General features: G+C 46.2%; 1 protein-coding gene across 2 annotated transcripts in view; it reads right to left on the reverse strand.

Moving 5' to 3' along the window:
• Window positions 1-1,531: 1,531 nt before the first annotated feature.
• The window catches only part of LOC121580391 (zinc finger MIZ domain-containing protein 1), a 301,135-nt gene continuing 278,492 nt past the window's right edge, over window positions 1,532-24,174 (reverse strand). The window contains exons 8-22 of one of the 2 annotated variants that reach the window (XM_045224684.1): window positions 23,075-23,279; window positions 22,366-22,656; window positions 21,600-21,800; window positions 16,454-16,528; window positions 16,062-16,230; window positions 15,135-15,276; window positions 12,137-12,215; window positions 11,909-12,040; window positions 11,509-11,614; window positions 10,347-10,575; window positions 9,883-9,951; window positions 9,399-9,634; window positions 8,503-8,654; window positions 7,724-7,957; window positions 1,532-3,093 (exon numbers count right to left, since the gene is read on the reverse strand). In XM_045224684.1, the coding sequence (XP_045080619.1) occupies window positions 2,986-3,093; window positions 7,724-7,957; window positions 8,503-8,654; window positions 9,399-9,634; window positions 9,883-9,951; window positions 10,347-10,575; window positions 11,509-11,614; window positions 11,909-12,040; window positions 12,137-12,215; window positions 15,135-15,276; window positions 16,062-16,230; window positions 16,454-16,528; window positions 21,600-21,800; window positions 22,366-22,656; window positions 23,075-23,279 (2,428 nt within the window). In that variant the 3' untranslated portion in view covers window positions 1,532-2,985. Of the gene's footprint in view, window positions 3,721-7,723; window positions 7,958-8,502; window positions 8,655-9,398; window positions 9,635-9,882; window positions 9,952-10,346; window positions 10,576-11,508; window positions 11,615-11,908; window positions 12,041-12,136; window positions 12,216-15,134; window positions 15,277-16,061; window positions 16,231-16,453; window positions 16,529-21,599; window positions 21,801-22,365; window positions 22,657-23,074; window positions 23,280-24,174 lie in introns of both variants that reach the window. The other variant, XM_045224717.1, reaches the window with a different exon arrangement.

Here is a 24,174-nt window from a genome sequence, read left to right on the forward strand (position 1 = left end):
GATGGACCACAACACAGAGAGATCTGTTAAAGTGGATGGGACACAACACAGAGAGATCTGCAGTATATAGCTGACAATGAGACATTTGGATTGATAGGTTCACCTATGAGAGGAGCGAACATACTGTTACAGAGATCCAAATGGCACCCTATTCCCTATGTAGTGCACTACTTTAGACCAGAGAATGGCACCCTATTCCCTATGTAGTGCACTACTTTTGAATAGAGCCCTATGAGCTTCCCTATGGGCCCTGGTCAAAAGTAATGCACTATGTTTATAGTGGTGTTGTCGTGACAACGGTGTCGGGACACTAGGAAGCAAGGAAACAAAAAGGAAACAGAACATGATTTCTTGAGGAAAACAGTCCTAACGTTGGAAAAAAAAAAACAGCCTTATGTTTTCACCCAGAGTCACATTTGTTTATTTTCCAAGCTATAGCTCACAATATTTTCCAAAAGTAGGTTTTAAAGGACCATAAAGAGTTGAGTCTGCTTCGTGTTTTCTTTTTTTGCCAAGGAAAATCTGGTTTCGTAGTATCGCGATACTGGTATCATGACAACATCACTATATAGGGAATAGGGTGCAATTTGGGACACAGTCCACAGTCAGTGTTGGGTTTTGTTTGGGAGGACGCGTTGCAGATCAGTTGGACTTTAACTAATTATGTAAAAAAAGGACAAAGAATTATCAAGATGATACAAAAATATTCACAATGATATTTACAATAGCTTTTCTTAAAAAAATAACACATTTGCATACTCAACAGCACTCTTGTCATAAAATGAACTTGAAAACAAATGTGGCATAATTTCAGCTCCAGTACTGCGTTGGTTAAAAACCAGACTGACAACTTTAAACAGTAGTGACTGACGGATGATCCCTGCTAGTTTTCCTCCATATCTTTGAAATGAAGATTAACAACCAGCATAAACACACACACACAAAAACACACTCTCTCTCTCTCTCTCTCTCTCTCTCTCTCTCTCTCTCTCTCTCTCTCTCTCTCTCTCTCTCTCTCTCTCTCTCTCTCTCTCTCTCTCTCTCTCTCTCTCTCTCTCTCTCTCTCTCTCTCTCTCTCTCTCTCTCTCTCTCTCTCTCTCTCTCTCTCTCTCTCTCTCTCTCTCTCTCTCTCTCTCTCTCTCTCTCTCTCTCTCTCTCTCTCTCTCTCTCTCTCTCTCTCTCTCTCTCTCATCCCAATCCCTCTGACTTTGGTGATGTTAAAGCATTTTCCCAACGTTTGATGAATAGTCACAATTTGCAGCAACAAAAAGATCATAGAAACAAAACTCAACCCAAAACTCAACCCATAATATCAGTGTATCGCAATAACAGCTCTATCCCTTCAAATATTAGTGTTAAATACAAATTTGACAAACAGAAAGACAGAAAGCTGTGGTAACAGCAACTTTAAAAAGCACAACACATATTCGTCAGCAATGGTACCCTAGTACTCTCAAAAGTAGCGCACTATACAGGGAATAGTGTGCTATTTCAGCCACACACTGTCTATACTACTTGGAGAACACCCCCCCCACCCCCACCCCCAGACAAGGGCTTGGCACCTAACACTTTGTTCACCACTTATAACAGGATTCAACAAGGAGCGCTAGAGACACAGCTCTGTGAAATGGGAAGAAGATAAGTGAGAATGATAGATTGGAGATCTAGCTAGCTTGATGCCGGCCTGACAGGACAGCCATGTAGTAAAAACCCCACAGGGTTGGGGACAATTCAAATTGAAGTCAGTCAATTCAGGAAGTGATATGAATTCCAAATTCCCCCCAAAACAGATTTTTTGTTGTTGTTGTTGTTGACATAGCTTCTCCTTTTTCAGCTTATTGAGAAGTCATTGAAAATAGCATGCCCTTTTTAAATGATTTTAATTGGAATTCTAGTTTACTTCCTGAGTTGACTGCCTTCAGTTCGAACTGGTAACACACATCATTCTATCACGTCTACTTTCCTTTACCATTGATGACTCTATCAATTAATCAATAAATTGATGACTCTACTCTGTCCAGGATAATATAGAAACTAGATACAGTAACTACGTAACAGTACAAAAATGCATTTCTCAAACAAAAACAAATTGAACGAAACATTTTTTTTTTGTTGAACTATGTGGGAGCTGTTGAACATTCCAAAAATCTCAAATTTCTCGGAAACATTTGGTACTAGTGTTAGAAAAAGCTGTGTCCTCCTGTTCTGTTGGTCATGTCACTAATGTGTTTTGTTCCCTTTGAGATGTATGTGTTGTTATTTTGCATTTCCATAATCTCTTGTGCTTTTACATGATGTGCAGTGGGCTGACAGACAGACGAACAGTGCTACTTAGTAACCAGTCAGGAACAGTAACTGTGACAACGTTTGGGACAACAGGAAGCTGAGACAGGAAGCTGAGACTACCCTTATAGGTTGAAATAACAAGGTGGATATTACACACACTGGCCAGACAGGGCAGAATAAAAATAAAAAAAATCACAACATTTTTCTTCTTTAAAAGAAAAAAAAAAAAATGAATAAAAAAATGCATCAACACTTTCCTAAATGTGTACACAGACACTGGTGGTATACAAAATTAACTGAATTTCAAATCGCTGGTATCATCGATGGCCACATGGGGGCGCTGCAGCGGGAGGCAGACAAGCAGGGAGGCAGGCACCACTCACTGCCCTACCCTGTCCTGCCATGTCTCTGAGTTTTAAAACATCTTTCAGTTAGCCTGTCAGCCGGTCAGTCTGTCAGTCTGTCAGTCAGTCAGTCTGTCGGTCAGTCAGCCAGTCAGTCTGTCGGTCAGCCAGCCAGTCAGTCTGCTGGAGAACCAATGAAAACTGTACAAGAGGAAGAGGAGAAAAGGAGTGCATCTTTGTGTTTGTCAGGTACTGGAGCCAAGGTCACTGTTTCAGTCTCAGGTCAGAGGTTATAGGTCAACACCAGGCAGTCCTATAAGTGTCTGTTTTTTTATGAACTGATCCGGAATCAGAGTCAGTTGTTTTCGAAGAGCGAGAGAAGGTCATCATTGCTACTGCTCGGGAGGTCTGGAGGATCCAGGTAAGACAACAAGTCATCTGGGTTAGCCAGCTCTGGAAGGAGCTACATAGGGAGGGGAGAAGATAACAAGTCATCTGGGTTAGCCAGCTCTGGAAGGAGCTACAGAGGGAGGGGAGAAGACAACAAGTCATCTGGGTTAGCCAGGTCTGGAAGGAGCTACAGAGGGAGGGGAGAAGACAACAAGTCATCTGGGTTAGCCAGCTCTGGAAGGAGCTACAGAGGGAGGGGAGAAGATAACAAGTCATCTGGGTTAGCCAGCTCTGGAAGGAGCTACAGAGGGAGGGGAGAAGATAACAAGTCATCTGGGTTAGCCAGCTCTGGAAGGAGCTACAGAGGGAGGGGAGAAGATAACAAGTCATCTGGGTTAGCCAGCTCTGGAAGGAGCTACAGAGGGAGGGGAGAAGATAACAAGTCATCTGGGTTAGCCAGCTCTGGAAGGAGCTACAGAGGGAGGGGAGAAGATAACAAGTCATCTGGGTTAGCCAGCTCTGGAAGGAGCTACAGAGGGAGGGGAGAAGATAACAAGTCATCTGGGTTAGCCAGGTCTGGAAGGAGCTACAGAGGGAGGGGAGAAGACAACAAGTCATCTGGGTTAGCCAGCTCTGGAAGGAGCTACAGAGGGAGGGGAGAAGATAACAAGTCATCTGGGTTAGCCAGCTCTGGAAGGAGCTACAGAGGGAGGGGAGAAGATAACAAGTCATCTGGGTTAGCCAGGGTTAACAAGTCATCTGGGTTAGTTTGTTCACCCACACCCAATATAGAAAAGGCACTGTACAGTCAGACATTAGACTACTGTTCTGACCCTCCCTTCTATAACATTAGACTACTGTTCTGACCCTCCCTTCTATAACATTAGACTACTGTTCTGACCCTGCCTTCTATAACATTAGACTACTGTTCTGACCCTCCCTTCTATAACATTAGACTACTGTTCTGACCCTCCCTTCTATAACATTAGACTACTGTTCTGACCCTCCCTTCTATAACATTAGACTACTGTTCTGACCCTCCCTTCTATAACATTAGACTACTGTTCTGACCCTCCCTTCTATAACATTAGACTACTGTTCTGACCCTCCCTTCTATAACATTAGACTACTGTTCTGACCCTCCCTTCTATAACATTAGACTACTGTTCTGACCCTCCCTTCTATAACATTAGACTACTGTTCTGACCCTCCCTTCTATAACATTAGACTACTGTTCTGACCCTCCCTTCTATAACATTAGACTACTGTTCCGACCCTCCCTTCTATAACATTAGACTACTGTTCTGACCCTCCCTTCTATAACATTAGACTGCTGTTCTGACCCCCCCTTCTATAACATTAGACTACTGTTCTGACCCTCCCTTCTATAACATTAGACTACTGTTCTGACCCTCCCTTCTATAACATTAGACTACTGTTCTGACCCTCCCTTCTATAACATTAGACTACTGTTCTGACCCTCCCTTCTATAACATTAGACTACTGTTCTGACCCTCCCTTCTATAACATTAGACTACTGTTCTGACCCTCCCTTCTATAACATTAGACTACTGTTCTGACCCTCCCTTCTATAACATTAGACTACTGTTCTGACCCTCCCTTCTATAACATTAGACTACTGTTCTGACCTTCCCTTCTATAACATTAGACTACTGTTCCGACCCTCCCTTCTATAACATTAGACTACTGTTCCGACCTTCCCTTCTATAACATTAGACTACTGTTCTGACCCCCCCTTCTATAACATTAGACTACTGTTCTGACCCCCCCTTCTATAACATTAGACTACTGTTCTGACCCTCCCTTCTATAACATTAGACTACTGTTCTGACCCTCCCTTCTATAACATTAGACTACTGTTCTGACCCTCCCCTTCTATAACATTAGACTACTGTTCTGACCCTCCCTTCTATAACATTAGACTACTGTTCTGACCCTCCCCTTCTATAACATTAGACTACTGTTCTGACCCTCCCTTCTATAACATTAGACTACTGTTCTGACCCTCCCCTTCTATAACATTAGACTACTGTTCTGACCCTCCCTTCTATAACATTAGACTACTGTTCTGACCCCCCCCTTCTATAACATTAGACTACTGTTCTGACCCTCCCTTCTATAACATTAGACTACTGTTCTGACCCCCCTTCTATAACATTAGACTACTGTTCTGACCCTCCCTTCTATAACATTAGACTACTGTTCTGACCCTCCCTTCTATAACATTAGACTACTGTTCTGACCCTCCCTTCTATAACATTAGACTACTTTTCTGACCCTCCCTTCTATAACATTAGACTACTGTTCTGACCCTCCCTTCTATAACATTAGACTACTGTTCTGACCCTCCCTTCTATAACATTAGACTACTGTTCTGACCCTCCCTTCTATAACATTAGACTACTGTTCTGACCCTCCCTTCTATAACATTAGACTACTGTTCTGACCCTCCCTTCTATAACATTAGACTACTGTTCTGACCCTCCCTTCTATAACATTAGACTACTGTTCTGACCCTCCCTTCTATAACATTAGACTACTGTTCCGACCCTCCCTTTTATTTATCTTCAACTCTCCATTTCGCAGCTTTTCTCTTATTGAATTAAACTCCCGACATAGTCCCTTTTTTTGCCTCAGTGAATTGACGTTAACTTTTTCTGCCCAAGTACCCAAAAGCGTTTGGCAATTGCTGTGTATTTGGCGCGCATGCAGTTATGCCTCGATCACATCCGACAGCGTCATTGTGTTTTGGTGCACCAGAAGTACATTCACTTCCCAATGGAACACTGCGTTTTTCCTTGCAGCATTGCGTTGCAGAGCCCAGTCAGTCGCAGTGCGTTCTGTGTGGTGCACACGGTGGATTTATCGAAACGTAAGCATCACACTGTGTGCGTGGACTGTTCGACAGAAATGGTGAATGTTGAACTTTTGTTGCACACATATCCAGATGATGCTGCGTACCATGTTGCGCAGTAACACCGTCCGTGTGACCGAGACGTTAGTTCCTAAAGCTTAGGCTTAAGCACTAACGGCAGATAAAAACAATCAAAGAAAAACCCTCAATGTAGCCTATAGATATAAATTGCACAAGAATGATACATTTATGGATTTTTAAAGCACTGTTTTCTCTTTATTCAACCCGCCCGCCACCCACCCGACATTCATCCACAGAATATTTCCTTACCGTAAACCCGCCCGCCCTGCCCCCTGGATATATCCGCAGGGACTGTATCAACCCACGCATCACTAATGTATACATCTCAAATGGCACTATAAGTATAGTATATACAGCTGAAGTCGGAAGTTTACATACACCTTAGCCAAATACCTTTAAACTCAGTTTTTCACAATTCCTGAAATTTTATCCTAGTAAAAATTCCCTGTCTTAGGTCAGTTAGGATCACCACTCTATTTTAAGAATGTGAAATGTCAGAATAATAGTAGAGAGAATGATTTATTTCAGCTTTTCTTTCTTTCATCACATTCCCAGTGGGTCAGAAGTTTACACACACTCAATTAGTATTTGGTAGCATTGCCTTTAAATTGTTTAACTTGAGTCAAACGTTTCGGTTGGCCATCCACAAGCTTCCCACAATTAGTTGGGTGAATTTTGGCCCATTCCTCCTGACAGAGCTGGTGTAACTGAGTCAGGTTTGTAGGCCTCCTTGCTCGCACATGCTTTTTCAGTTCTGCCCACACATTTTCTATAGGATTGAGGTCAGGGCTTTGTGATGGCCACTCCAATACCTTGACTTTGTTGTCCTTAAGCCACTTTCCCACAACTTTGGAAGTATGCTTGGGGTCATTGTCCATTTGGAAGACCCATTTGCGACCAAGCTTTAACTTCCTGACTGATGTCTTGAGATGTTGCTTCAATATATCCACATAATTTTCCTTCCTTATAATGCCATTTATTTTGTGAAGTGCACCAGTCCCTCCTGCAGCAAAGCACCCCCACAGCATGATGCTGCCACCCCCGTGCTTCACGGCTGGGATGGTGTTCTTCGGCTTGCAAGCAACCCCCTTTTTCCTCCAAACATAACGATGGTCATTATGGCCAAACAGAACGCGTCTCCTTCCTGAGCGGTATGACGGCTGCGTTGTCCCATGGTGTTTATACTTGCATACTATTGTTTGTACAGATGAACGTGGTACCTTCAGGCGTTTGCAAATTGCTCCCAAGGATGAACCAGACTTGTGGAGGTCTACCATTTTTTTTCTGAGGTCTTGGCTGATTTCTTTTGATTTTCCCATGATGTCAAGCAAAGAGGCACTGAGTTTGAAGGTAGGCCTTGAAATACATCCACAGGTACACCTCCAATTGACTCAAATTATGTCAATTATTCTATCAGAAGCTTCTAAAGCCATGACATCATTTTCTAAGAATTTTCCAAGCTGTTTAAAGGCACAGTCAACTTAGTGTATGTAAACTTCTGACCCACTGGAATTGTGATACAGTGATACAATTGTGATACAGTGAATTATAAGTGAAATAATCTGTCTGTAAACAATTGTTGGAATAATTACTTGCCAAAACTATAGTTTGCTAACAAGAAATTTGTGGAGTGGTTGAAAAACGAGTTTTAATGACTCCAACCTAAGTGTATGTAAACTTCCGACTTCAACTGTAAGTAGCGCACTATGTAGGGAATAGGTTGCCATTTGGGACGTGTCTAACTTACATCCAAGGAAGGTTCTGGAAGCCCTCCACCCAGTCCCTCTAAGGGGTCGCTGTGCTGCGGATGACTGTTAGGGCCGGGCTGTTGTTGCTGAGGGGGCGGAGCCTGTTGTCGTGACGGCTGAGGAGGCCCACTGTGATGCAACGGCTGTCCCGATTGGCTGCCGGGGTGAGAGGGGGCGTGTAAGCTCTGCTGTAACAAGTTGTGGGACTGGTCAGAGTTGGCAGGATGAGGTATCTGAGAAGGGAGGAAGAGGTAGAGAGAGAAAGAGAGAGAGAGAGAGAGAGAGAGAGAGAGAGAGAGAGAGAGAGAGAGAGAGAGAGAGAGAGAGAGAGAGAGAGAGAGAGAGAGCAGAGAGAGAGAGAGAGAGAGCAGAGAGAGAGAGAGAGAGAGAGAGAGAGAGAGGAGGAGAGAGAGAGAGAGAGAGAGAGAGAGAGAGAGAGAGAGAGAGAGAGAGAGAGAGAGAGAGAGAGAGAGAGAGAGAGAAAGAAAGAGAGAGAGAGAGAGAGAGAGAGCGAGAGAGAGAGAGAGAGAGAGAGAGAGAGAGAAAGAGGGAAAGAGAAGCATTGAGATTATTAGTGTGAGTTGAGTTATGTACGTTGGGACACGTAAATTAAAACAGGTTTGGTGGTAATAGGAAATCACTTCCAGAGCATGTCTACAGTGCTAAAACCTACTGCAGTTGCTTGCATATAACCTGTACACTGAGTGACTCTTACAGTGAGTAAGATTGCCAATGTACTCATGGCAATAAACTGGAAAACGTGTAAACTTGAACTTACAGAGTCCGGCATGCCGTGTGACAGGGCTTTGTCCTGCGCCATGTCTGGCGGGTGGGACAGAGCGGGGCCGTGCATGAAGTCGTTCATGGTCGTACCGCCGGGGTTCCCATGGGGGAAGTCAAAGCCCCCGCCGTGGCCCTGGTAACTGTTACCTAGTAACACAACAAAAATTAAAACAATCAAGTCACTTAATATTCTTTTTTTTTTTTTTTTTTTTTTTTACAAATCACATAATCACTATGATATGACAGTACAGATATAAATAGACCTTGACTTTTGTTCTATGCTTTTATGTACAGTACCAGTCAAAAGTTTGGACACACCTACTCATTCAAATATTATTTTTTTATTATGGACTGTCGTTTCTCTTTGCTTATTTGAGCTGTTCTTGCCATAATATGGACTTGGTCTTTTACCAAATAGGGCTATCTTCTGTATACCAACCCCACCTTGCCACAACACAACTGATAGGCTCAAACGCATTAAGAAGGAAATAAATTCCACATATTAACTTTTAACAAGGCACACCTGTTAATTGAAATGCATTCCAGGTGACTACCTCATGAAGCTGCTTGAGAGAATGCCAAGAGTGTGCAAAGCTGTCATCAAGGCAAAGGGTGGCTATTTGAAGAATCTCAAAAATAAAATATATTTTGATTTGTTTAACACTTTTTTTGGTTACTACATGATTCCATATGTGTTATTTCATAGTTTTGATGTCTTCACTATTATTATACAATAAAGAATAACCCTTGAATGAGTAGGTGTGTCCAAACTTTTGATTAGTACTGTACACAGAGATATAATCTAAAACCCATTGTTGTACCTTGGCCCTATGTTCCTCCAGTAACTAAGAGGATTAAGTTAGGAAGAAAGTAGCTAAGTAAATAATGTACCTTGGCTTCCGTATTCGCTGTTGTTGCCCCCCTGTTGGGGCGGGTAGGGCGAGGGCCCGGGGCCGAGCAGGGCGATCATATCCATGACGTTGGGCATGGTCATTTGGGTGGGGCTCATGGTCTTGAACCTCTTGGCCAAGGGTCCATCTGGGTCCTCCTTGATGTGGATATCAGACTTGATGGCCACCGGCCTCCAACTACACGAAGGGTCTATAGTCACTTCCTCAAACTCCGAGCTGGGGGGGAGAGTGAGATAAAGGAAAGGCAAACGCTGAATATTGCTGCTTTTATTCCTGCATCCCAATAAACAATGGTTTGACTTTACGGGAGTCAACAAAATAGTGCTAATATCTTTATTAATCCAATCTTTCAAAAAAAAATCTTTCAAGGAGGTTGACAAGTGATAACGTTCATGGTCATTGGGTGTAGTAGGGGATTTTGATGAGTATGGTGAGGATATTCGGATAGTCATCGTCAGACTTACTTTTGGATGGCGTTCAGGATCCCCCACATGTACTGGTCAACTTCTAGTCCCTCCAATAACGCTGTTTTACTGTGGAGGAGAGAGACATTAACTGTAGCTCAGCTGGTAGAGCATGGCGCTTGTAACGCCAAGGTAGTGGGTTCGATCCCAGGGACCACCCAAACACAAAAATGTATGCACGCATGACTGTAAGTCGCTTTGGATAAAAGCGTCTGCTAAATGGCATATTATTATTACTAACTGAATTCAGAAGGTAACCATCAGAGGGTCATTGAAGAGGAGGGAGAGGACAGCTCTTTTCAACTCTTTGTCTAACTGAGTATTTCAGATATAGCATGAATAACTTTCTTCAATTTAGTTTTACAGGGACGGTGCACATTAATCAACATTACTTTAAAAGTTCCAGTTTCACCCAGCCGGGTTAGGGTCACCCACTCAGTTTTCAACAGCAGTCCCAAACTTACTTGCATACTGGACATCGCCACGTTCCCCGCTCACAGTTCAATTGTAAGTACGATTCCAAATCAAAGCACTGGACATGTTTGCAGTCGTGGCCTCTCGCTGGAAGCTGGATCCGCCGGAAGGTGATTGGACATTTGAGGGAGACCCTGATGGCCGTCTGTTCAACGGCGTCCTCTCCGTTCAGAGTGGTGTTCCCAGAAGACACCGCTACGCTGCTGAAGTTTCTCTTAACTGGGGAGATGGGAGGAGGACCACAATAGAAAATAAGTTGTCAACTTTATTGTGTTGTCCTTTAAATGATGATTTTAAAAAAAAGCTATGTATCCACACGTTCGGTTTAAATGGTCAAATAAGATCAATCAATCAATCAGAGAGAGAGAGAGAGAGAGAGAGAGAGAGAGAGAGAGAGAGAGAGAGAGAGAGAGAGAGAGAGAGAGAGAGAGAGAGAGGGGGAGAGAGAGAGAGAGAGAGAGAGAGAGAGAGAGAGAGAGAGAGAGAGAGAGAGAGAGAGAGAGAGATGGGGGGAGAGAGAGAGAGAGAGAGAGAGAGAGAGAGAGAGAGAGAGAGAGAGAGAGAGAGAGAGAGAGAGAGAGAGAGAGAGAGAGAGATGGGGGAGAGAGAGAGAGAGAGAGAGAGAGAGAGAGAGAGAGAGAGAGAGAGAGATGGGGGGAGAGAGAGAGAGAGAGAGAGAGAGAGAGAGAGAGAGAGAGAGAGATGGGGGAGAGAGAGAGAGAGAGAGAGAGAGAGAGAGAGAGAGAGAGAGAGAGAGAGAGAGAGAGAGAGAGAGAGAGAGAGAGAGAGATGGAGGGAGAGAGAGAGAGAGAGAGAGAGAGAGAGAGAGAGAGAGAGAGAGAGAGAGAGAGAGAGAGAGAGAGAGAGAGAGAGAGAGAGAGAGAGAGAGAGAGAGAGAGAGAGAGAGAGAGAGAGATGGGGGAGGAGAGAGAGAGAGAGAGAGAGAGATGGGGGGGAGAGAGAGAGAGAGAGAGAGAGAGAGAGAGAAAAGAGAGAGAGAGAGAGAGAGAGAGAGAGAGAGAGAGAGAGAGAGAGAGAGAGAGAGAGAGAGAGAGAGAGAGAGAGAGAGAGAGAGAGAGAGAGAGAGAGAGAGATGGGGGGAGAGAGAGAGAGAGAGAGAGAGAGAGAGAGAGAGAGAGAGACACTCAGTACCTTTGGTGATGCAGTGCTCTGCTGGCAGTAGCCTCTTCTTCAGTAAGCCTTGCAGGACGGAGCGTACAGAGGGTCTGTGGACCAGCTGCAGTACAAACAGGTGTGACTGTAGAAGAGAGGAGCATCATTACCATCACCATTATCGCCACCCTCATCCTCACCATTATCACCACCATCATCACCACAATCAATCCCCATCATCACCATCAACATCATCACCATCAACATAATTATAATTAACATCACTATCATTACCACCACCATCATTATCATTACCATCACCATCACCATCCTCATCATCACCACAATCACCATCATCATCAATAGCAGTAGTAGTGGTTGTTGTTGTTGTTGTTGTTGTTGTTGTTGTTGTTGTTGTTGTTGTTAGGACAGTACTCACACAGCAGCAGGCGGTAACTGTGATCTGGATGGTGTTCCTTCCTGGCTGGCAGACTTGTTTCAGGTGCAGGGGCTTGTGGGACGTCTTGTTGTCACCGCGCTCGATGGTGAGGGGCGTGGCATTAACACTGACCTGCACAGAGGAAGGGACAGTTAGTGTGTGTGTGCGTGTGTGTGTGTGTGTGTGTGTGTGTCTGTCTATGTGTATGTGTGTGGTGTTCTTACTGACCTGGACCGAGGCGGGCCAGTTGGTGTTCATCTGTCGGTCCTCGTGATGGTAGCATTTAAACTGCAGCTCCAGATCTGACCTGCAGGGGGACAGAGCAGAACAACTTGTCAGATAATCAATAAACTAGCGTGGCCAGACCTCCCATTCGCTCTAGGAGAAGGATTGACCTCAGCTAGTGCATCTGTAAAATGGCTGATAACAATAGGATATACAATGTACAGATTATTTTCACTTCATACTACTGTATGACATTACTGGACCCTTGTTCATGATTAGGGCTGTCCTTTACATACAGCACTGACCCTCCTACATACAGCACTGACCCTCCTACATACAGCACTGACCCTCCTACATACAGCACTGACCCTCCTACATACAGCACTGACCCTCCTACATACAGCACTGACTCTCCTACATACAGCACTGACCCTCCTACATACAGCACTGACCCTCCTACATACAGCACTGACCCTCCTACATACAGCACTGACCCTCCTACATCCAGCACTGACCCACAGGGGAACACCTTCCTTAGAGGGGAGGGTTAAGGTGTAGGGTTAGGGTGTAGGGTTAGGGTAGAGGGTTAGGGTGGAGGGTTATGGTGGAGGGTTAGGGTGGAGGGTTAGGGTGTAGGGTTAGGGTGTATGGTGTAGGGTAGAGGGTTAGGGTGTAGGGTTAGGGTGTATGGTGTAGGGTTAGGGTGTAGGGTTAGGGTGTAGGGTTAGGGTGTATGGTGTAGGGTTAGGGTGTAGGGTAGAGGGTTAGGGTGTAGGGTTAGGGTGTAGGGTTAGGGTGTAGGGTTAGGGTGTAGGGTGTAGGGTTAGGGTGTATGGTGTAGGGTTAAGGTGTAGGGTTAGGGTGTAGGGTTAGGGTGTATGGTGTAGGGTTAGGGTGGAGGGTTAGGGTGTATGGTGTAGGGTTAGGGTGGAGGGTTAGGGTGGAGGGTTAGGGTGTATGGTGTAGGGTTAAGGTGTAGGGTTAGGGTGTAGGGTTAGGGTGTAGGGTTAGGGTGTAGGGTTAGGGTGTATGGTGTAGGGTTAGGGTGGAGGGTTAGGGTGTATGGTGTAGGGTAGAGGGTTAGGGTGGAGGGTTAGGGTGGAGGGTTAGGGTAAGGGATAGTTTAGGGTATAGGGTTAGGGTATATGTTGTAGGGGTAGGGTGTAGGTTAGGGTGTAGGGTACCTTTATTTAAACAGGGAGTATAGGTTATATAGAGTTAGGGTGTAGGGGTAGGGTGTAGGGGTAGGAAGTAGGTTAGGGTGTAGGGTATAGGGTAGGTTATGGTGTAGGGTAGGTTAGGGTGTAGGTTAGGGTATAGGGGTGGGGTGTAGAGTTAAGGTGTAGGTTAGGGTGTAGGGTGGTAGGGTTAGGGTGTAGGTTAGGGTGTAGGGGTAGGGTGTAGGTTAGGGTGTAGGTTAGGGTATAGGGGTAGGGTGTAGGGTTAAGGTGTAGGTTAGGGTGTAGGGGAAGGGTGTAGGTTAGGGTATAGGGTTAGGGTGTAGGTTAGGGTGTAGGTTAGGGTATAGGGTTAGGGTGTAGGGTTAAGGTGTAGGTTAGGGTATAGGGTTAGGGTGTAGGTTAGGGTGTAGGTTAGGGTATAGGGTTAGGGTGTAGGGTTAAGGTGTAGGTTAGGGTATAGGGTTAGGGTGTAGGTTAGGGTGTAGGTTAGGGTATAGGGTTAGGGTGTAGGTTAGGGTGTAGGTTAGGGTTTAGGGTTAGGGTGTAGGTTAGGGTGTAGGTTAGGGTATAGGGTAGGGTATAGGGTTAGGGTGTAGGTTAGGGTGTAGGTTAGGGTATAGGGTTAGGGTGTAGGGGTAGGGTGTAGGTTAGGGTGTAGGTTAGGGTATAGGGTTAGGGTATAGGTTAGGGTATAGGGTTAGGGTGTAGGTTAGGGTGTAGGTTAGGGTGTAGGTTAGGGTATAGGGTAGGGTATAGGGTTAGGGTGTAGGTTAGGGTGTAGGTTAGGGTATAGGGTTAGGGTGTAGGGGAAGGGTGCAGGGTTAGGGTGTAGGGTGTGGGGTATAGGGTTAGGGGATAGGTTAGGGGTAGGGGATAGTTTAGGGTATAGGGTTAGAGGATTGGTTTGGGTGTAGGGGTAGGTTAGGGTAGGGGATAGTTTAGGGTATAGGGTTAGGGTATATGTTGTAGGGGTAGGGTGTAGGTTAGGGTGTAGGGGTAGGGTACAGGGTTAGGGTGTAGGGGTAGGGTGTAGGTTAGGGGGTAGGGTGTAGGGTATAGGGTTAGGGGATTGGTTATGGTGTAGGAAGTAGGTTAGGGTGTAGGTTAGGGTGTAGGTTAGGGTATAGGGTTAAGGTGTAGGTTAGGGTGTAGGGGAAGGGTGTAGGGTATAGGGTTAGGGGATTGGTTATGGTGTAGGGTGTAGGTTAGGGTGTAGGTTAGGGTATAGGGTTAGGGTGTAGGGTTAGGGTGTAGGGGAAGGGTGTAGGTTAGGGGGTAGGGTGTAGGGTATAGGGTTAGGGGATTGGTTATGGTGTAGGGTGTAGGTTAGGGTGTAGGGTAGGGTACAGGGTTAGGGTGTAGGGGTAGGATATAGGGGCAGCACCACCATCATTAGAGAGGAATCACCCACCTGGTGTCCCAGGTCTAAATCAGTCCCTGATTAGAGAGGAATCACCCACCTGGTGTCCCAGGTCTAAATCAGTCCCTGATTAGAGAGGAATCACCCACCTGGTGTCCCAGGTCTAAATCAGTCCCTGATTAGAGAGGAATCACCCACCTGGTGTCCCAGGTCTAAATCAGTCCCTGATTAGAGAGGAATCACCCACCTGGTGTCCCAGGTCTAAATCAGTCCCTGATTAGAGAGGAATCACCCACCTGGTGTCCCAGGTCTAAATCAGTCCCTGATTAGAGAGGAATCACCCACCTGGTGTCCCAGGTCTAAATCAGTCCCTGATTAGAGGGGAACTATGGGGGAAAACGCAGTGGAACTGACTTCCAGGTCCAGAGTTGAGTCAGAGGGCTGTAGGGGAAAGCCTTACCTCCACATGAGGGTCTGGTGTACGGAGGGGCGGAGGTGGAAGACATGGTTACTGACGGCCAGGTTGTGCTCCAGCCTGAAGGGCTCTAGGACCACCCCGTCCCTCACCGGGAAGGTCAGACGCAGCTCCTCGTTGGGATTGGCTGGGAGAGAGAAGAGGAGACGGTCAGACGTTTTCCTTAAATAAAGGTTGGTTGGTGATACTGTACCAATTATACTGAATCTTCATTCAAGCACTTTCATTTATTTAACGTTTTTTTTATGAATGGAAGTCTCATTGAGACCAAAAGTCTCTTTTTCAAGGGAGCCCTGCTTCACAAAAATGCAGCAAATTCAAAGTACATAAAAATGATACAAATTACAACAAACAAAGAACTATATAAAAACAACAACAGTGATAAAGGGCAGATAAAGTGACATTTTAGGTCAAAATGTGTATTTTGTATCAAACTAATGCTAATGTCAAAAGGACATGTAAGATAGGTATACGATGAGGACCGTTGGGATGGGAAGTCCTCTGTTGTGACACTATGTAAAGAGACTAACCTGGAGGTGGAGGAAGTGTGAGAGAGAGAGAGAGAGAGAGAGAGAGAGAGAGAGAGAGAGAGAGAGAGAGAGAGAGAGAGAGAGAGAGAGAGAGAGAGAGAACGAGAGAGAGAGAGAGAGAGGGAACGAGAGAGAGAGAGAGAGGGGGAACGAGAGAGAGAGAGAGAGAGAGAGAGAGAGAGGGAACGAGAGAGAGAGAGAGAGGGAACGAGAGAGAGAGAGAGAGAGAGAGAGAGAGAGAGAGACACTGTATATAGACATAATATGACATTTGAAATGTCTCTATTCCTTTGGAACTTTTGTGAGTGTAATATTTACTGTTCATATGTTTCTCATGCCAATAAAGCCCTTTGAATTGAATTGAATTGAGAGACAGACTGACCAGGTGGAGGAGGAAGAGCGCTGGTATTTGTTTTGATGTCTGGAGGGAAAGGGGGCTTGACGTCCTGATTTGGAGACAGGTAGGGAGGGATACTACTTCCTGGGGTCATGGGCGGGGTCGGGTTGCCAGGCACCGGGGAATGGGGGTAGTTACCCACCGGTCGAGGAGGCTATAACAGATAACAAAATATAAATATTATTTTTGTATTATCATTTTAAATAATTGTATTTATTTGCATGTGTAAAAGAAGATACACAACATGTAAATATCGATAAATATATAACTATTGTGCATAGATCAAATCAAATGTACAGTATTTAATCAGGTATCCTACATTTTAATATGAGTGGGCACTGGGCAGGTCATCCTAGTAAGGTGACAGTAAAGCTTACCCCGTTCATATTGCCTTGGCTGTACTGATATCCACTCCCAGAAAAGGTGTTACTTTGACCGTTGAAAGGCTCTTGCTGAAAAAAGACACAGAACAAAACATTAGATGACATAGCTGTAATGGTGCAGAACTCAGTACACAGGCACTGTACTGTTAGCAGTCACTCACTATGGACTCTAGTACAGGTTTATCCAACCCTGTTCCTGGAGAGATACCCTCCTGTAGGTTTGAACTCTAACCCTGTTCCTGGAGATACCCTCCTGTAGGTTTGAACTCTAACCCTGTTCCTGGAGAGATACCCTCCTGTAGGTTTGAACTCTAACCCTGTTCCTGGAGAGATACCCTCCTGTAGGTTTGAACTCCAACCCTGTTCCTGGAGAGATACCCTCCTGTAGGTTTGAACTCTAACCCTGTTCCTGGAGAGATACCCTCCTGTAGGTTTGAACTCTAACCCTGTTCCTGGAGAGATACCCTCCTGTAGGTTTGAACTCTAACCCTGTTCCTGGAGAGATACCCTCCTGTAGGTTTGAACTCCAACCCTGTTCCTGGAGAGATACCCTCCTGTAGGTTTGAACTCTAACCCTGTTCCTGGAGAGATACCCTCCTGTAGGTTTGAACTCTAACCCTGTTCCTGGAGAGATACTATAATGTAGGTTTTAACGCTAACCCTGTTCCTGGAGAGATACCCTCATGTAGGTTTTAACTCTAACCCTGTTCCTGGAGAGATACTATCATGTAGGTTTTAACTCTAACCCTGTTCCTGGAGAGATACCCTCCTGTAGGTTTGAACTCTAACCCTGTTCCTGGAGAGATACCCTCCTGTAGGTTTGAACTCTAACCCTGTTCCTGGAGAGATACTATCATGTAGGTTTTAACGCTAACCCTGTTCCTGGAGAGATACCCTCATGTAGGTTTTAACTCTAACCCTGTTCCTGGAGAGATACTATCATGTAGGTTTTAACTCTAATCCTGTTCCTGGAGAGATACCCTCCTGTAGGTTTGAACTCTAACCCTGTTCCTGGAGAGATACCCTCCTGTAGGTTTGAACTCTAACCCTGTTCCTGGAGAGATACCATCATGTAGGTTTTAACGCTAACCCTGTTCCTGGAGAGATACCATCATGTAGGTTTTAACGCTAACCCTGTTCCTGGAGAGATACCATCCTGTAGGTTTTACCTACAGGAGGGTAGCTCTCCAATAACAGGGTTAGAGGTTATCTCTCCAGGAGTGGGGTTGGAGGGTACAGTTGAAGTCGGAAGTTTACATACACTTAGGTTGGAGTCATTAAAACTAGTTTTTCAACCACTCCACAAATTTCTTGTTAACAATTTATAGTTTTGGCAAGTCATGACACAAGTAATTTTTCCAACAATTGTTTACAGACGGATTATTTCACTTATAATTCACTGTGTCACAATTCCAGTGGGTCAGAAGTTTACATACACTAAGTTGACGGTGCCTTTAAACAGCTTGGAAAATTCCAGAAAATGATGTCATGGTTTTAGAAGCTTCTGATAGGCTAATTGACATCATTTGAGTCAATTGGAGGTGTACCTGTGGATGTATTTCAAGGCCTACCTTCAAACTCAGTGCCTCTTTGCTTGACATCATGGGAAAATCAAAAGAAATCAGCCAAGACCTCAGACATTTTTTTTCTAGACCTCCACAAGTCTGGTTCATCCTTGGGAGCAATTTCCAAACGCCTGAAGGTACCACGTTCATCAGTACAAACACCATGGGACCACGCAGCCGTCATACCGCTCAGGAAGGAGACGCGTTCTGTCTCCTAGAGATGAACGTACTTTAGTGCGAAAAGTGCAAATCAATCCCAGAACAGCAGCAAAGGACCTTGTGAAGATGCCGAAGGAAACAGGTACAAAAGTATCTATATCCACAGTAAAACAAGTCCTATATCGACATAACCTGAAAGGCCGCTCAGCAAGGAAGAAGCCACTGCTCCAAAACCACCATAAAAAAGCCAGACTACGGTTTGCAACTGCACATGGGGACAAAGATCGTACTTTTTGGAGAAATGTCCTCTGGTCTGATGAAACAAAAATAGAACTGTTTGCCCATAATGACCATCGTTATGTTTGGAGGAAAAAGGGGTTGGCTTGCAAGCCGAAGAACACCATCCCAACCGTGAAGCACGGGGGTGGCAGCATTATGCTGTGGGGGTGCTTTGCTGCAGGAGAGACTGGTGCACTTCACAAAATAGATGGCATTATGAGGAAGGAAAATTATGTGGATATATTGAAGCAACATCTCAAGACATCAGTCAGGAAGTTAAAGCTTGGTCGCAAATGGGTCTTCCAAATGGACAATGACCCCAAGCATACTTCCAAAGTTGTGCCAAAATGGCTTAATGACAACAAAGTCAAGGTATTGGAGTGGCCATCACAAAGCCCTGACCTCAATCCTATAGAACATTTGTGGGCAGAACTGAAAAAGCGTGTGCGAGCAAGGAGGCCTACAAACCTGACTCAGTTACACCAGCTCTGTCAGGAGGAATGGGCCAAAATTCACCCAACTAATTGTGGGAAGCTTGTGGAAGGCTACCCGAAACGTTTGACCCAAGTTAAACAATTTAAAGGCAATGCAACCAAATACTAATTGAGTGTATGTAAACTTCTGACCCACTGGGAATGTGATGAAAGAAATAAAAGCTGAAATAAATTATTATCTCTACTATTATTCTGACATTTCACATTCTTAAAATAAAGTGGTGATCCTAACTGACCTAAGACAGGGAATTCTTACTAGGATTAAATGTCAGGAATTGTGAAAAACTGAGTTTAAATGTATTTGGCTAAGGTGTATGTAAACTTCCGACTTCAACTGTATCTCTCCAGGAGCAGGGTTGGAGGGTATCTCTCCAGGAACAGGGTTGGAGGGTATCTCTCCAGGAACAGGGTTGGAGGGTATCTCAGGGTTGGAGGGTATCTCTCCAGGAACAGGGTTGGAGGGTATCTCATGGTTGGATGGTATCTCTCCAGGAACAGGGTTGGAAGGTATCTCTCCAGGAACAGGGTTGGAGGGTATCTCAGGGTTGGAGGGTATCTCTCCAGGAACAGGGTTGGAGGGTATCTCAGGGTTGGAGGGTATCTCTCCAGGAACAGGGTTAGAGGGTATCTCTCCATAAACAGGGTTGGAGGGTATCTCAGGGTTGGAGGTTCTCTCCAGGAGCAGGGTTGGAGGGTATCTCTCCAGGAGCAGGGTTGGAGGGTATCTCTCCAGGAGCAGGGTTGGAGGGTATCTCTCCAGGAGCAGGGTTGGAGGGTATCTCTCCAGGAGCAGGGTTGGGTATCTCAGGGTTGGAGGGTATCTCTCCATAAACAGGGTTGGAGGGTATCTCAGGGTTGGAGGGTATCTCTCCAGGAGCAGGGTTGGAGGGTATCTCAGGGTTGGAGGGTATCTCTCCAGGAACAGGGTTAGAGGGTATCTCTCCATAAACAGGGTTGGAGGGTATCTCTCCAGGAGCAGGGTTGGAGGGTATCTCTCCAGGAGCAGGGTTGGAGGGTATCTCAGGGTTGGAGGGTATCTCTCTATAAACAGGGTTGGAGGGTATCTCAGGGTTGGAGGGTATCTCTCCAGGAGCAGGGTTAGAGGGTATCTCTCCATGAGCAGGGTTGGAGGGTATCTCAGGGTTGGAGGGTATCTCTCCAGGAGCAGGGTTGGAGGGTATCTCTCCAGGAGCAGGGTTGGAGGGTATCTCTCCAGGAGCAGGGTTGGAGGGTATCTCAGGGTTGGAGGGTATCTCTCTATAAACAGGGTTGGAGGGTATCTCAGGGTTGGAGGGTATTTCTCCAGGAGCAGGGTTGGAGGGTATCTCAGGGTTGGAGGGTATCTCTCCAGGAGCAGGGTTGGAGGGTATCTCTCCAGGAGCAGGGTTAGAGGGTATCTCTCCAGGAGCAGGGTTGGAGGGTATCTCTCCATAAACAGGGTTGGAGGGTATCTCTCCAGGAGCAGGGTTGGAGGGTATCTCTCCAGGAGCAGGGTTAGAGGGTATCTCTCCATGAGCAGGGTTGGAGGGTATCTCAGGGTTGGAGGGTATCTCTCCAGGAACAGGGATAGAGGGTATCTCTCCATAAACAGGGTTAGAGGGTATCTCTCCATGAGCAGGGTTGGAGGGTATCTCAGGGTTGGAGGGTATCGCTCCATAAACAGGGTTGGAGGGTATCTCAGGGTTGGAGGGTATCTCTCCATAAACAGGGTTGGAGGGTATCTCAGGGTTGGAGGGTATCTCTCCAGGAACAGGGATAGAGGGTATCTCTCCATAAACAGGGTTGGAGGGTATCTCTCCAGGAACAGGGTTAGAGGGTATCTCTCCATAAACAGGGTTGGAGGGTATCTCTCCAGGAGCAGGGTTAGAGGGTATCTCTCCATAAACAGGGTTGGAGGGTATCTCTCCAGGAGCAGGGTTAGAGGGTATCTCTCCAGGAGCAGGGTTGGAGGGTATCTCAGGGTTGGAGGGTATCTCTCCAGGAGCAGGGTTGGGGGTATCTCTCCAGGAGCAGGGTTGGAGGGTATCTCTCCAGGAGCAGGGTTAGAGGGTATCTCTCCATAAACAGGGTTGGAGGGTATCTCTCCAGGAGCAGGGTTGGAGGGTATCTCAGTGTTGGAGGGTATCTCTCCAGGAGCAGGGTTGGAGGGTATCTCTCCAGGAACAGGGTTGGAGGGTATCTCTCCAGGAGCAGGGTTGGAGGGTATCTCTCCAGGAACAGGATTGGAGGGTATCTCTCCAGGAGCAGGGTTGGAGGGTATCTCTCCAGGAGCAGGGTTGGAGGGTATCTCTCCAGGAGCAGGGTTGGAGGGTATCTCTCCAGGAGCAGGGTTGGAGGGTATCTCTCCAGGAACAGGGTTGGAGGGTATCTCTCCAGGAGCAGGGTTGGAGGGTATCTCTCCAGGAGCAGGGTTGGAGGGTATCTCTCCAGGAGCAGGGTTGGAGGGTATCTCTCCAGGAGCAGGGTTGGAGGGTATCTCTCCAGGAGCAGGGTTGGAGGGTATCTCTCCAGGAGCAGGGTTGGAAGGTATCTCTCCAGGAACAGGGTTGGAGGGTATCTCTCCAGGAACAGGGTTAAAGGGTATCTCTCCAGGAACAGGGTTGGGAGGGGCGTAGGCATGCTCTAGTGTCTATGGCTGCTCACCTTGTAGTACTGTCCCATGGCCCCTCCAGGAGGGGGGTACTGGCCCTGGATCTGCTGCCCACCAGGCATCCTCTGGCCTGGGTAGTTGGGGGACGGGAGTGGCCTGGAGGGGTTGTGGGTGTGGGTGGGGTACTGGCTCTGCTGCTGGGGGAACCCCTGACTGTTTGGTCCTGGACCGTACTGCTGTCCTCCGTAGTTAGGCTTTATAGGGAGGAACAAAAGAAGGAAAGATATTACAGTTAAGTATTTCATCAAGTAGTTGCTTGATTGGACAATAATGATGAGGTTATCAATAGTCAGGCTAGGGAGGAATATATTACAATATTACAATAACGTATAAATAAAAGGTACAAATAAAGTACTAAATACTAATATTACTATACAGTATTTGATACAGGAAGTTACCATCCAATAAGAAGTTACCATCCAATAAGAACTGAATCATATTAGATCATGTTTCATTGGAAATTAGTAAACTTTGCCTTAGTGTAACATCAATCGAGGGTAGCCTAATAAAAGCAAATAAGTATATCAATGTCAGCATCTACAGTGAGACATATTGCTAGTCATAATATAATAATAATAATATGCCATTTAGCCATCACTTTTATCCAAAGTGAGTTACAGTCACGTGTGTATAAATGTTTTACGTATGGGTGGTCCCGGGAATCAAACCCACTATCCTGGCATTGCAAGCACCACGCTCTACCAACTGAGCTACAGAGGAGTCATGGTGGTTTCACCCCCCCCCCACAGATCCACTCACCTCTCCAGGGTAGGGTCTCTTCATACCCTGCATGCCCATACCCTGGGGCCTGGGTCCTGGGTATCCCTGCTGGGGTATCCTCTGGCCCCCGTGGCCTCCAAAGGGCCCCATCCCCTGGGCCCGGGGCTGGTTCAATCCCATGTGGGAGGGGCCCATGTTGGAGGGGTTCATGCCAGGGCCGGGGCCCATGTTCACTGGGAGGGATGGAGGGCCCCTGGGCCTCCCTGGCCCCTGGTTCATGAACTGGTTCTGGTACGCCTGGTTGGGCCCCATCTGGAAGGACGAAGTCATCTGGAAGAGGAGAACAGGGACCAATACAATAGACATTATTAATTTTTTTTTTTTCTAAAGCTTCTAATACTAAGACGATGACAGGCAATGAAAGTAAAGATGATCTTGGCGCTACGAAGCTTTCAGGGAAAATCCCCCCCCCCTGTATAATTTGTCACATCTTTATACAAAAGTAGTCAATTATCTGTAGGTTTGTGTGCTGTAACTCTCTATTGTGTTAGCTCAGCTGGTAGAGCACGGCGCTTGTAACGCCAAGGTAGTGGGTTCGATCCCCGGGGACCACCCGTACACAAAAAAAATGTATGCACGCATGACTGTAAGTCGCTTTGGATAAAAGCGTCTGCTAAATGGCATATTATATTATATTATATTAACAGAGGGTCATCATGAAGGCGTGTGTATGGGCGTTGCAACGTACCGGTCCATACGGGTTCATGTCCTTGTTTTGAGTGTCTTGCTGCATGGCAGCAACGGTTGCCGTGGCAGTGGCGGTCGCCGTGGCAGCAGCGGCGGCGACAGCGGCGGCGGCAGCGGCGGCAGCGGGTTGGGTGAAGTCACCAGCGGGGCGGGAGTGGGGGGGCATGCCCATGCCGCCGGGACCGGAGTTAAGACCTCCGGGGTAACTAGGAGACAGGACACAGAAGGTAGCATCAACCAAATCACGAGGAAGTAGAGGGTAGGTCATGGAAGGGTCATGATGTCAATGAGTGCAAAGTGATTTGTGTTAGCCATGCTGCATTACACAATACAGGCTTCTGCATACAAGTACATTTATTCTATCCTACTTAAAGCATTTGAAACACAACAAAATGGCGCCCCACGTGTTTTGGTATACAGCTGAGAGACAACAGGTTGAGAGCTTCAAGTTTTGAAGTGATTTTGAAACCCAACAAATTTGAGATTGAGATGGGTGACAACATGGACTAATATTCCTCTCTCCACAGCATCTTCACCTGCCTGCTTAGGTACCAACCAGGCATCACTTTCAGTTACTAATCATAAACCCTCCACACACACTCACTAGGAGTCAACAAGATGGCATGGTTTTTCTATTCAATATTTCACAGACCCTTTGCCTGTCTACCAGGTTGACTCTCCACACTCTACCTGTCTACCAGGTTGACTCTCCACACTCTACCTGTCTACCAGGTTGACTCTCCACACTCTACCTGTCTACCAGGTTGACTCTCCACACTCTACCTGTCTACCAGGTTGACTCTCAACACTCTACCTGTCTACCAGGTTGACTCTCCACACTCTACCTGTCTACCAGGTTGACTCTCCACACCTCTACCTGTCTACCAGGTTGACTCTCCACACTCTACCTGTCTACCAGGTTGACTCTCCACACTCTACCTGTCTACCAGGTCGACTCTCTACACTCTACCTGTCTACCAGGTTGACTCTCAACACTCTACCTGTCTACCAGGTTGACTCTCAACACTCTACCTGTCTACCAGGTTGACTCTCCACACTCTACCTGTCTACCAGGTCGACTCTCCACACTCTACCTGTCTA

The sequence above is a fragment of the Coregonus clupeaformis genome, chromosome 1 (genome assembly GCF_020615455.1).
Source record: "Coregonus clupeaformis isolate EN_2021a chromosome 1, ASM2061545v1, whole genome shotgun sequence".
Taxonomy (NCBI): Eukaryota; Metazoa; Chordata; class Actinopteri; order Salmoniformes; family Salmonidae; genus Coregonus; species Coregonus clupeaformis.